A 13,254-nucleotide genomic window follows, 5' to 3' on the forward strand; every position below is an offset into this window, starting at 1 on the left:
CTAGGTGCCTCACCTCCATCCCGACCTGTCGTCCCCACGACCCCGGAGACAGGTGCCGGCACACCGGGCTCGGCGGATGGGGAAGACGGAGGCTCAGAGCCGTGACTCCAAGTGGAGAGCAGGTTCCGGCCCAGGGGCGGCGGGACCCGGACAGCCGGACCAACGCCCGGACTCGCGGACACCCAGCCCGCGACCGGCTCCAGGGCGAACCAAAGGACCTCGACCCCATTGGTTGGGGCCTCGAGGGGCGGGCCAACAAGGGGCTCACTGGTTGGCGGGGGGCGGACCAATGAGGAGGCCGCGGCGCAGGCGTCAGAAGCGCGCACAGAGCCGCGCGCGTTGTTTGAGGCGATCGCGTGCGGTGCCTGTGGCGCCCGCCTGCGTCGCCAGGAGGCCTCGCGGCTCCCGTCGCACGTCGCGCGCCAATCGCCTGGCGCCTCTCCGCTCTGGCCTGTCGCGCCGGGACCAGGGCGATCGTCTCCCTCGAGCCCGGGCTGCGCGGCGTGGCCGGCATGAGCGCTCAGGAGGAGGGGTCTGTCTGGGGAGCGGGTTTGGGCCCGGAGGGCGGGGGGCAGGCCAGCGTCCTCCCCGCCGGCCCCCGGGCCCCGCGGGCCCCGGCACGAGGTCTGGATCTGGGGCCGCCGCCCAGCGGCGAGGGCGAGGGCGAGGGCGAGGGCGAGGGCGAGGGCGGGTTCCCAGACGCCGAGGGCTTCGAGTCCGAGCGGGAAGTGATGGAAGCGGGAGGGCGGGTGCTGTGGGGCCGCGAAGGCCGCCCCGGCTCCCCGGCCGCCGACGAGGGGGACGCCCCGGACTACGCGTGCCACCTCGCCGACGAGTCCGCGGCGGCCAGGGCGCAGCAGCTGACAGACCGCGAGGCCCTGGGCCTGCGGAGAAACCCGTCCCCGGAGAGCTGCGGCGCGGAGGCGTCGGGCGGTTGGGCCGGCGTCGAGGCAGGGCCCAGTGGGCGAGGCGCGCTCGCCCTGGGCCGCGTGGAGTCGCGGCCGCCTTCCGCCGCCCGGCTGCACGTCGGTGGGCCCGAGGGGGGCCGGGCCTGGGGGAACCCGACAGGAGGCGCCAAGGGCCCGTCGACCGTGCGGGTGGATCGCCAGCGGCCCGCGGCCGCCGAAGGCCCCGGCGGGCTGCCCTCCGACCCCGAGTCCTCAGATGAGTTCAGCGAGATACAGCTGATGAGGGTGAGCATTTACTCCAAAGAAGGCGGCCCAGCCAAGCCCAACAGCCCCGAGGATCCCGGGGACACAGCCAGACACGCGAATTTCCACGTCAGGGAGAATTTCCTTCCCGTGCCGGGCCCTTTCCTGACCTCCGCTGCCCGAGGGTTCACTTCGGTAGTGGAGAGGCCGGCCGTCGGAGAGCTGGACATCTCCTCCTCTAAGAAAATGCCAAGTGTGGTCTGGGGGAAGGGGGAGAGCAGGCCCAGCTACCGGGGAGCTGCTGCTGTTGCTGCTGCTGCAGGCGGCCTGCCCCAGGCCCCCTCGAGGAGGAAGGCGGCCCAGGAGAAGAAATGCCCAGGGGGGGCCTCAAAAGTGGCCCTGGGCAAAAGCTTCCCTTCCTGGGGGCAGAGAGTGTCGGCTGCTCCCCTGGAACCAGCCACCTTCCCCCCAATCTCCGGTGTCCCGCTGCTTGGGAGGTCCAAGAGGTATTCCTTGGTCCCTTCGGGACCCAAACAGTCCAAGCACGCGGGCGCCGCCGGCAAGAAATCTGTGGCCAGGAGGACGCGGGGGGCCGAGGTGGCGGCCGCTGCGGGAGAAGGCAGTGACTCGAACAGAGACGCGGTCCTCCCAAAGGGCCAAGTGAGTAGGCCATGCTCCTCCTCTCTGGGTGCCCTTCCCCTCCCCCTCTGCCCACTTCTTTACCCATGCTCCCTCTGTCCCTACTTCAGGGGCTGCCTGGGTCACTGGCAGTGGTCACTGGGACCACGGGCACGCCAGATCGCGTCGTGGGTCGTCTTCGCAGGGGCAGACATTAACCTAGGGTAGCAGTGCGTGTGTGCCCGCCACCATTCCGGACCCTTGGCCCGTTTCCTGCCTCCTTCCCCCAGGGAGGGGCCGCGATGAAGGGAGGGCTGGTAGCTGATTTCCAGGCTTGGTCCACGAACCTTCAGTCTTCAGACGCCTGGGCTTTGTCAGTGCCCTGCTCTGCTCCCTGGCTCAGCTCTGCCTCCTGGCCCGGGGCTGACTGAGGGAGGAAGCGCCAGCCAGACCAGCCTCTGAGTTCTCCTCCCTATTCCCTGCCTCACCCCAGCTGCTACACGCACGTGCACACGTGTGCACGCCTACCCACACTCACACACGCGCGCGCGCACTCACACGCACGCGCGCGCGCACCACATCCCACATCCCAAGTCCAGGTCGGTGAGAAATTTTTCTTTTAGCTTCCAACACGGAGGCCAGGCCCATCTTCGTGCATGCATCGCAGGGTGTGCAGCAGCGGCGACCTCCACACCAGAGCCCCCCGAGTTCCAGGAAGCTCGGAGCCCTTGGCCCTGAGCCAGGGAGACGTCCTGCACAGAGGGCCTGCCCTCGCCGGTGAGTCTTGTGGGTGTCACAGGAGCGCGGGGGGGGGGGGGGGGGGATGGGCAGGGAACCCTCCGGCCCCGGCTCTGCTAGGGGCCCAGCTTTGTTCCCCGCGTCCCTCCCTCCCAGGGCAGCTTCTCCCACAGGAAATGGGGTCTCGACGGACCGGCCTTAAGCCACATCCTCCCCCGCGTGGGGTTTGTGCAGCAGGGGTTCTGCGTGGCAGCGCCCCAAACTGCAGCCCCGGACGTAGACCTTCCGCAGAGCAGAGCCTCAGATTCTGTTCCGTCCTGCTTGGCCACGTTGCTCGTCCCGGGCGCTGGCCGTGCTGCCGCTCTGGGAGAGTCCAAGCCAGAGCCCCAGTCCCGGGGCGGGGGGGAACCCACCTTCAAGGATGGGCTGCCCCTGGGGGGCAGGGGGGACGGGCCCGAGGGAAGGTTGCAGCTGCTGCCAGAGCAGGGGCCACTTGCGGCCAGCAGAGGGTGGTGCCGCCTCACGTTCCACCCCGCGGAGGCCCTTTGCAGCTCCCTGGGGGCCTGGGAAGCTGGGTCGGACGTCCTGTCCCTCGCAGGTGACCAGGAGCCGCCGGGCCAGCCCGCAAGGCCCGGAAGGCAGCAGGAACCACCGGCTGGCGCACAGGGCTGTCTGCGGGTAACGCTCCCCGGGGCTCCTAGGAATGCGGGCCCGAACCGGAGGGTGGGATCCAGGTCCGGGCTAGACTGACATAGGTGTTCCCCCCTCCCGTCGGCTCCCTGCACAGGGAAGGCGCCCCCTTTCCACTGAGGAGCCTGTGCGGGTCTAGCCACTGGGCCTGGGGCCATAGTGCCCGTGGGAGAGGGGGAGGTCGAGGAGAGGAAGCCAGAGGGTACTAATGGTTTGTGTCTCTCCCTCTCTGCTGTCTGCGGGCCTAGTGTCTGGTGCTACAGAGGGAAATAGACGACCTTAAAGAGCAGCTTGGTATGAGGAACCTCGGTCCGGGCCGGGTTGGGGCAGAGGCAGGCTGGGGGGCTGGGGGGTCCTTGGTGCGGGACCCAGGATGGGCTGCAGGTGCAGGCGGCCTCCCAGGGACCAGCATTCCTGTGGGGACAGGACCTGGCAGGCCTGGCCCGGAGCCTGCTGTGCGTGTGCAGCTGGGTGTGTGCACGAACGGGGAAGCCCTGCCTCGACTGCGTGCGCGCTCTGCCGGCGCCAACAGGTCCCAGAGGTCTCCCTCTTTTAGGACCTTTGCAGATGCCTCCTTCATTTTCCCGTTAAGTGCTCCTTGATACGGCTTGCAAGGCGTGCGTGCGTGCGCGCGTGTATGTGTGCGTGTGTGCGCAAGCATGTGCGTGTGTGCATGTGCGCATGTGTGCATGTTTCTGGACGTGTGCATGTGTGCACGTGCACTGTGTGCGCACGCTGTTGCGTGTGTGTGCGTGTGCGCGTGTGTGTGCGTTTACACAAGCGTGTGTGTACGTGTGCGTTTGTGCGTGTGTGTGTGTGTCTGTTCCATAGGCTGAACGAGTCCGATGTGCCCCAAAGCTGGAGAAGTGCTGGCCGCAGTTTGTTCCCTTAGAGGACGTGTCCGTAGGGAATTGAGGTGGTGGGTGAGGGAGTCAGGCCCGGGGCTGGAGGGGGTCTCGGGGCGCAGGGCTCGGCGGTTCCCCGCGGGGTCGGGGCCCGGGCTTCTCTCGCCCCGTGTCTGGAGGGCGTGCTGACGCCTGTCTCTGTTGCAGCGGCCATGCAGTCCCTGACTGACAAGGGCCAGAGCCTCTGAAGGGAGCGTGACACACCCCGCTGCCCTTTGCATGGCCGCGGCTGGCGGCAGGGCCGGGGGCTGGCCCTGGCTCGGGCTCTTCCCGGACCCTGCGCTGTCGGGCCGGCTGCGCCCAGCATCTCTGTCCCAGAGGGGCAGCTGGTGCCTTCGGAGCCGGGGAGCTGCGGCCAAGCCGGTTCCCTCCTGCCCGCCCTCAGCCAAGGCTTCCTCTCCCTGTTCTTTTGCCCCCCTCCCCGCCCCAGTTCACAGCAGTTTCAAATTAAAGTACCTCTCAGGTCTGTGGTCTGCCCTCTCTGTGGGGTGTGGGGGGGGTGCCGGGCCGGGGATGGGAGAGGGGCGGGGCGGGGCAGGGAGCTGCTCCCTGTCACAGCCTTTTCCAGAACAGGACCTCCGGGGTCATGTGGTAGGCCTTGCCCTTGCGGGGAGTGTGGGCCGGCCTGTGCTAGGAGCCCTGCCATCCCGCCCGCAGCGTGCCCCCCACCCCACTCTGGGATCAGTGTGAGCATGTGCTCCCTTTCCCCCCGCGGGCCGCCTTTGGTTTCTCCCCTCATCTCCCCCTCTTTTTGGGTCCCGGACTCCCCGTCCATCTCCGTTCTCCCCCCTGCCCCCTCGCCTTGCAGCAGGAACCCGGGGCCCCTTCCAGAACTGCAGTCGCCCTTCCCTTCCCTCCTTGGGATCGCTGTCCTGCTCTTCCCGGCACCCCCCCCCCGCCCCGCTCTGCCATCTGAGCGTCCCTGATCACTCCCGGGGCTTGCCCTCGCTGGCCTTCCCTGCCCCTGTGCTTCAACCCGGGGTAAAGAGCACACTTGAGCTCCTCTTGCCCCTTCCTTCCTGGGCCCAGTCCCCTCGGCGGAGTCCTTCCCTCCCTCTGCTGCCACCGCGCACAAGGACCCCTGGCCCGGAAACTGGCGCGTCCTCCCCCTCTCCTCTTTAGCCCTGGGTCTTGACACTGGGATTCCAGGGCCTCACTTCTCCCTCCTTGGGTTCGGTGGCGGTGGCGGGGTGGAGGCAGAAGTCACAGAAGTCACAGCCCAGTGGGGTGCAGAGCCAGAGGGGAGCTACGGGGAACAGGGCAAAAGCACAGGTCGGTCTCTGGGCTGGAGGTGGGTGCGTCGAGGCTTGTGGGGGCTCTGGGCCACCCTGGGGCAAACTGCCCACCAGCGGCCGGAAACGGATGGTCTAGCCATCAGAGTCCTCCTATCCCTCGTGTGCAAGCCACCTCCCCCCCACCCCCCGCCTCCTGCCTGCTCGTCTCCGGACCCTTGGTCGGAAAGTGGCCGCCCGCTTCCATGGCAAGGGTGCCTGATGGGTCTCGATGTGCCTGCCTGGTCCCCTTCCAATGCTGTTCGACCACCACCATGACCCAGGTTTTTCCGGAAGCGCTATTTCCGTGTCCCCGCTCCGGCTCCCTGACTGCCCCTTCAGGCCACGGGAGATTTCGTCTGACTCCGTGTTCCATTTCCCCCTCGCTGACGGGTGGGGATGGCTTCCTTCCTTCAGCCGGGACCCAGGGCTGTGCTGGCCTGAGACTCAGAGGGACAGATCTGGGTCTGAGGGAGGTGAGGGTCGCTTCTGCCAGACCAGACACCCTTCCCGAGAGACCGGGTGTTTCACGCACAGAAGCCGGGGTGGGGGGAGGGTCGATGGTCCCCAGAACGGTCAAGGTTGGTGTGTGCGTTTGTTCACCTGTGGGTGTGAGTGTGTGTGAATAAAATTAATCAGGGATAATGTCCCTGGGGGGAGAGCGGTGTGAGTCAGGGAGTAAAGGGGGGAGACTGTGGTCAAGAACCGGTAAGATACTGAATGAGCAGAAGCAAGGGGCGGATCTACCTTTCAGGGGGTGCTGTTACATTCCCTCATCAGGAGGGGACTGTCGTGGAAGTCCCCAGACCCCGGACAGGGTGCGGGGATGCTCAATTGGGAGCCCGCAGAGGAGGCTGTGGATCCGACTCTGTGATCCTCTGAGCTCTGAGCCCTCCCGTGTGTGTTGAAGGAAGGACAGTGGCAGGGAAGGCTGCCTCAGAGGGGCTGGCGCAGGCCTCATCTTAGCAGCAGGGAGCTCGTTCAGGAGACTGCTCTGCCAGGAGCTAACGGGGACAGGGGCAGGATGGGCGCAGTGCGGATGGGAAGTAGAGAGTGGCTTCCCCATGGAAAATTGGGCCGACCTGGTTCCCCCCACACACCCCCCTTCTCAGCCTGCCTTCCTCGGGGCCCTGTGCCATGAACTCAGGTGGCCAGACCATCCCGCACGGGGTGGGACAAGCACAGAGCTCAGCCTGGAAAAGGACATTCGTGGGACTCAATCTTCCCCTCCAAACCCCTCACTTGAGAAGGTGGGCTTGGATGCTGAGGCTCCAGCCTTCACCTGGACCCTGTGGTTCTCTCTTGGCGGGGTATCATGGCGCGCTGTGGTCTGACTGAATGTGTTTGGGAGAGACCTTCAGCCGGGGTGTCCGCGGGCAGACAGGCGGGCAGGTTGTGACTGGGGAGAAGTCCAGCACCCACACCCCCCAGGGACCACAGAGCCATGGTGGCCAGCGTGAGGAAGGGGAGAAGGGGACTGGGGAGGACATGATCACAATCATGGCTGAGCAGTTTTGCTGGCCTCCCTTCCCTCCTCTGAGCACGCGATCCCGGTCGCATATTCAGACCAAGCAGCCCCAGGTCATGTAAACACATATATCACGGGCTGTGGCTGGGCACCTTTCCGTCCCAGGAGGAAGTGAGTGGAGACGGTGAGGCGCAGATTAAGGGAGGACATGTGGGTCCCAGGGGGAAGGAGGAGGTGGGTCCCCTGCCCTCCTGTAGTGTGCCCCTTTTGCCTTCCCCCTCACGCCTCCTCTTAGCCAGGGAGGCAGTGGCGGCGGGCCTGGGGAGCCCTAGGCCCCATCCTGCCTCGTTCTGCTGCCTGCCCAGCTCCGGGCCAGATGCCTCCCTCTCTACCACCTCCAGCTCCAGCACCAGCGCCACGCCCACCAGCGGCCAGCCTTTCTCTGCAGATGCTTGGGGGGGATGGGCACACCCAAGGAGGGCAGGAGGAGGTGAGCCCTGGACACGGAGCTGGGCGTGGTGGGCAGAGGAATGGTCCCCAGAGGTGTCCATGTCCTAGTTCCTGGAATCCGCTCGTATGTTACCTTGCATGGCGGCGATGGGGTGAAGGTTGCAGATGTAATTCCGCTTGCTACTCAGCTGACTTTAAGGTGGGGCGACTGTCGCCTATGTTTGCTGGGTTTGGCTGGCCGGCACGTTGGGGGTGTCAGGTGGCCATGTGAGCTGTCACGTGCGTGATCCCGGGCGCACCCTTCACATGATTGGAGGGTGCTCGGTGGAACTGTGCTCCTGCCAGGTTGTAGTCCTGGTAACTACCTGCCAGGTAGGTAACTACCTACCAGATTTAGAGAAACTTGAGGAGAGGGGGAGGATGCGCCAGTTTCCGGGCCAGGGGTCCTTGTGCGCGGTGGCAGCAGAGGGAGGGAAGGACTCCGCCGAGGGGACTGGGCCCAGGAAGGAAGGGGCAAGAGGAGCTCAAGTGTGCTCTTTACCCCGGGTTGAAGCACAGGGGCAGGGAAGGCCAGCGAGGGCAAGCCCCGGGAGTGATCAGGGACGCTCAGATGGCAGAGCGGGGCGGGGGGGGGGTGCCGGGAAGAGCAGGACAGCGATCCCAAGGAGGGAAGGGAAGGGCGACTGCAGTTCTGGAAGGGGCCCCGGGTTCCTGCTGCAAGGCGAGGGGGCAGGGGGGAGAACGGAGATGGACGGGGAGTCCGGGACCCAAAAAGAGGGGGAGATGAGGGGAGAAACCAAAGGCGGCCCGCGGGGGGAAAGGGAGCACATGCTCACACTGATCCCAGAGTGGGGTGGGGGGCACGCTGCGGGCGGGATGGCAGGGCTCCTAGCACAGGCCGGCCCACACTCCCCGCAAGGGCAAGGCCTACCACATGACCCCGGAGGTCCTGTTCTGGAAAAGGCTGTGACAGGGAGCAGCTCCCTGCCCTGCCCCGCCCCTCTCCCATCCCCGGCCCGGCACCCCCCCCACACCCCACAGAGAGGGCAGACCACAGACCTGAGAGGTACTTTAATTTGAAACTGCTGTGAACTGGGGCGGGGAGGGGGGCAAAAGAACAGGGAGAGGAAGCCTTGGCTGAGGGCGGGCAGGAGGGAACCGGCTTGGCCGCAGCTCCCCGGCTCCGAAGGCACCAGCTGCCCCTCTGGGACAGAGATGCTGGGCGCAGCCGGCCCGACAGCGCAGGGTCCGGGAAGAGCCCGAGCCAGGGCCAGCCCCCGGCCCTGCCGCCAGCCGCGGCCATGCAAAGGGCAGCGGGGTGTGTCACGCTCCCTTCAGAGGCTCTGGCCCTTGTCAGTCAGGGACTGCATGGCCGCTGCAACAGAGACAGGCGTCAGCACGCCCTCCAGACACGGGGCGAGAGAAGCCCGGGCCCCGACCCCGCGGGGAACCGCCGAGCCCTGCGCCCCGAGACCCCCTCCAGCCCCGGGCCTGACTCCCTCACCCACCACCTCAATTCCCTACGGACACGTCCTCTAAGGGAACAAACTGCGGCCAGCACTTCTCCAGCTTTGGGGCACATCGGACTCGTTCAGCCTATGGAACAGACACACACACACACGCACAAACGCACACGTACACACACGCTTGTGTAAACGCACACACACGCGCACACGCACACACACGCAACAGCGTGCGCACACAGTGCACGTGCACACATGCACACGTCCAGAAACATGCACACATGCGCACATGCACACACGCACATGCTTGCGCACACACGCACACATACACGCGCGCACGCACGCACGCCTTGCAAGCCGTATCAAGGAGCACTTAACGGGAAAATGAAGGAGGCATCTGCAAAGGTCCTAAAAGAGGGAGACCTCTGGGACCTGTTGGCGCCGGCAGAGCGCGCACGCAGTCGAGGCAGGGCTTCCCCGTTCGTGCACACACCCAGCTGCACACGCACAGCAGGCTCCGGGCCAGGCCTGCCAGGTCCTGTCCCCACAGGAATGCTGGTCCCTGGGAGGCCGCCTGCACCTGCAGCCCATCCTGGGTCCCGCACCAAGGACCCCCCAGCCCCCCAGCCTGCCTCTGCCCCAACCCGGCCCGGACCGAGGTTCCTCATACCAAGCTGCTCTTTAAGGTCGTCTATTTCCCTCTGTAGCACCAGACACTAGGCCCGCAGACAGCAGAGAGGGAGAGACACAAACCATTAGTACCCTCTGGCTTCCTCTCCTCGACCTCCCCCTCTCCCACGGGCACTATGGCCCCAGGCCCAGTGGCTAGACCCGCACAGGCTCCTCAGTGGAAAGGGGGCGCCTTCCCTGTGCAGGGAGCCGACGGGAGGGGGGAACACCTATGTCAGTCTAGCCCGGACCTGGATCCCACCCTCCGGTTCGGGCCCGCATTCCTAGGAGCCCCGGGGAGCGTTACCCGCAGACAGCCCTGTGCGCCAGCCGGTGGTTCCTGCTGCCTTCCGGGCCTTGCGGGCTGGCCCGGCGGCTCCTGGTCACCTGCGAGGGACAGGACGTCCGACCCAGCTTCCCAGGCCCCCAGGGAGCTGCAAAGGGCCTCCGCGGGGTGGAACGTGAGGCGGCACCACCCTCTGCTGGCCGCAAGTGGCCCCTGCTCTGGCAGCAGCTGCAACCTTCCCTCGGGCCCGTCCCCCCTGCCCCCCAGGGGCAGCCCATCCTTGAAGGTGGGTTCCCCCCCGCCCCGGGACTGGGGCTCTGGCTTGGACTCTCCCAGAGCGGCAGCACGGCCAGCGCCCGGGACGAGCAACGTGGCCAAGCAGGACGGAACAGAATCTGAGGCTCTGCTCTGCGGAAGGTCTACGTCCGGGGCTGCAGTTTGGGGCGCTGCCACGCAGAACCCCTGCTGCACAAACCCCACGCGGGGGAGGATGTGGCTTAAGGCCGGTCCGTCGAGACCCCATTTCCTGTGGGAGAAGCTGCCCTGGGAGGGAGGGACGCGGGGAACAAAGCTGGGCCCCTAGCAGAGCCGGGGCCGGAGGGTTCCCTGCCCATCCCCCCCCCCCCCCCCCCGCGCTCCTGTGACACCCACAAGACTCACCGGCGAGGGCAGGCCCTCTGTGCAGGACGTCTCCCTGGCTCAGGGCCAAGGGCTCCGAGCTTCCTGGAACTCGGGGGGCTCTGGTGTGGAGGTCGCCGCTGCTGCACACCCTGCGATGCATGCACGAAGATGGGCCTGGCCTCCGTGTTGGAAGCTAAAAGAAAAATTTCTCACCGACCTGGACTTGGGATGTGGGATGTGGTGCGCGCGCGCGTGCGTGTGAGTGCGCGCGCGCGTGTGTGAGTGTGGGTAGGCGTGCACACGTGTGCACGTGCGTGTAGCAGCTGGGGTGAGGCAGGGAATAGGGAGGAGAACTCAGAGGCTGGTCTGGCTGGCGCTTCCTCCCTCAGTCAGCCCCGGGCCAGGAGGCAGAGCTGAGCCAGGGAGCAGAGCAGGGCACTGACAAAGCCCAGGCGTCTGAAGACTGAAGGTTCGTGGACCAAGCCTGGAAATCAGCTACCAGCCCTCCCTTCATCGCGGCCCCTCCCTGGGGGAAGGAGGCAGGAAACGGGCCAAGGGTCCGGAATGGTGGCGGGCACACACGCACTGCTACCCTAGGTTAATGTCTGCCCCTGCGAAGACGACCCACGACGCGATCTGGCGTGCCCGTGGTCCCAGTGACCACTGCCAGTGACCCAGGCAGCCCCTGAAGTAGGGACAGAGGGAGCATGGGTAAAGAAGTGGGCAGAGGGGGAGGGGAAGGGCACCCAGAGAGGAGGAGCATGGCCTACTCACTTGGCCCTTTGGGAGGACCGCGTCTCTGTTCGAGTCACTGCCTTCTCCCGCAGCGGCCGCCACCTCGGCCCCCCGCGTCCTCCTGGCCACAGATTTCTTGCCGGCGGCGCCCGCGTGCTTGGACTGTTTGGGTCCCGAAGGGACCAAGGAATACCTCTTGGACCTCCCAAGCAGCGGGACACCGGAGATTGGGGGGAAGGTGGCTGGTTCCAGGGGAGCAGCCGACACTCTCTGCCCCCAGGAAGGGAAGCTTTTGCCCAGGGCCACTTTTGAGGCCCCCCCTGGGCATTTCTTCTCCTGGGCCGCCTTCCTCCTCGAGGGGGCCTGGGGCAGGCCGCCTGCAGCAGCAGCAACAGCAGCAGCTCCCCGGTAGCTGGGCCTGCTCTCCCCCTTCCCCCAGACCACACTTGGCATTTTCTTAGAGGAGGAGATGTCCAGCTCTCCGACGGCCGGCCTCTCCACTACCGAAGTGAACCCTCGGGCAGCGGAGGTCAGGAAAGGGCCCGGCACGGGAAGGAAATTCTCCCTGACGTGGAAATTCGCGTGTCTGGCTGTGTCCCCGGGATCCTCGGGGCTGTTGGGCTTGGCTGGGCCGCCTTCTTTGGAGTAAATGCTCACCCTCATCAGCTGTATCTCGCTGAACTCATCTGAGGACTCGGGGTCGGAGGGCAGCCCGCCGGGGCCTTCGGCGGCCGCGGGCCGCTGGCGATCCACCCGCACGGTCGACGGGCCCTTGGCGCCTCCTGTCGGGTTCCCCCAGGCCCGGCCCCCCTCGGGCCCACCGACGTGCAGCCGGGCGGCGGAAGGCGGCCGCGACTCCACGCGGCCCAGGGCGAGCGCGCCTCGCCCACTGGGCCCTGCCTCGACGCCGGCCCAACCGCCCGACGCCTCCGCGCCGCAGCTCTCCGGGGACGGGTTTCTCCGCAGGCCCAGGGCCTCGCGGTCTGTCAGCTGCTGCGCCCTGGCCGCCGCGGACTCGTCGGCGAGGTGGCACGCGTAGTCCGGGGCGTCCCCCTCGTCGGCGGCCGGGGAGCCGGGGCGGCCTTCGCGGCCCCACAGCACCCGCCCTCCCGCTTCCATCACTTCCCGCTCGGACTCGAAGCCCTCGGCGTCTGGGAACCCGCCCTCGCCCTCGCCCTCGCCCTCGCCCTCGCCCTCGCCGCTGGGCGGCGGCCCCAGATCCAGACCTCGTGCCGGGGCCCGCGGGGCCCGGGGGCCGGCGGGGAGGACGCTGGCCTGCCCCCCGCCCTCCGGGCCCAAACCCGCTCCCCAGACAGACCCCTCCTCCTGAGCGCTCATGCCGGCCACGCCGCGCAGCCCGGGCTCGAGGGAGACGATCGCCCTGGTCCCGGCGCGACAGGCCAGAGCGGAGAGGCGCCAGGCGATTGGCGCGCGACGTGCGACGGGAGCCGCGAGGCCTCCTGGCGACGCAGGCGGGCGCCACAGGCACCGCACGCGATCGCCTCAAACAACGCGCGCGGCTCTGTGCGCGCTTCTGACGCCTGCGCCGCGGCCTCCTCATTGGTCCGCCCCCCGCCAACCAGTGAGCCCCTTGTTGGCCCGCCCCTCGAGGCCCCAACCAATGGGGTCGAGGTCCTTTGGTTCGCCCTGGAGCCGGTCGCGGGCTGGGTGTCCGCGAGTCCGGGCGTTGGTCCGGCTGTCCGGGTCCCGCCGCCCCTGGGCCGGAACCTGCTCTCCACTTGGAGTCACGGCTCTGAGCCTCCGTCTTCCCCATCCGCCGAGCCCGGTGTGCCGGCACCTGTCTCCGGGGTCGTGGGGACGACAGGTCGGGATGGAGGTGAGGCACCTAGCGCACAGAGGCTTCGCCGGCTTCTGTTCCACCGCGGCACTTAGCACCCGATGGGCAAGGGGGCACGGGAAGCCCGCAGTCAGCCATCGGGGGACGGGTGGCATACTTGCCCCGCGAAGGGTCCGAGAGCAAACGTTGTCATACTTACGTGCCTTTGGGTCTGTCACAACCCCTCGACCGCGTTGGGCGATCAGATTGGTCCGTGGCTCTGTGCCCAGGGAACTTTATTGGCAGGCGGGTTTGGCGCACGGGCTGGGCTTTGCCCCCCTCCTCCCGGCCCCTCCTCCTCTCCGAGGCAATTCAAAAAGGAGGGAATCCCAGTGGCCAGTGCACACACCAA

At 67.2% G+C, this 13,254-nt stretch overlaps 2 protein-coding genes across 2 annotated transcripts; one reads left to right on the forward strand and one right to left on the reverse strand.

The window, feature by feature from the left end:
* The first annotated feature begins 512 nt into the window (after positions 1-512).
* LOC118025894 (uncharacterized protein CXorf49 homolog) lies at positions 513-4,290 on the forward strand. Its single transcript, XM_035028618.1, has 6 exons — positions 513-1,811; positions 2,060-2,142; positions 2,437-2,546; positions 3,106-3,185; positions 3,446-3,491; positions 4,250-4,290. Exons 1-6 carry the CDS (start codon positions 513-515, stop codon positions 4,288-4,290), a joined length of 1,659 nt encoding a protein of 552 aa, XP_034884509.1.
* Positions 4,291-5,220: 930 nt separating this feature from the next.
* Positions 5,221-12,403, reverse strand: LOC118025895 (uncharacterized protein CXorf49 homolog). The gene is made up of 4 exons (XM_035028619.1): positions 11,105-12,403; positions 7,591-7,675; positions 7,125-7,292; positions 5,221-5,348 (listed from the first exon to the last, which is right to left on the reverse strand). The coding sequence occupies exons 1-4, from the start codon at positions 12,401-12,403 to the stop codon at positions 5,221-5,223; spliced, it is 1,680 nt and encodes a 559-aa protein (XP_034884510.1).
* Between the last annotated feature and the right edge of the window lie 851 nt (positions 12,404-13,254).

This window comes from Mirounga leonina, unplaced genomic scaffold (genome assembly GCF_011800145.1).
Source record: "Mirounga leonina isolate KUSES-001 unplaced genomic scaffold, KU_Mleo_1.0 Mir_204, whole genome shotgun sequence".
Classification (NCBI taxonomy): domain Eukaryota; kingdom Metazoa; phylum Chordata; class Mammalia; order Carnivora; family Phocidae; genus Mirounga; species Mirounga leonina.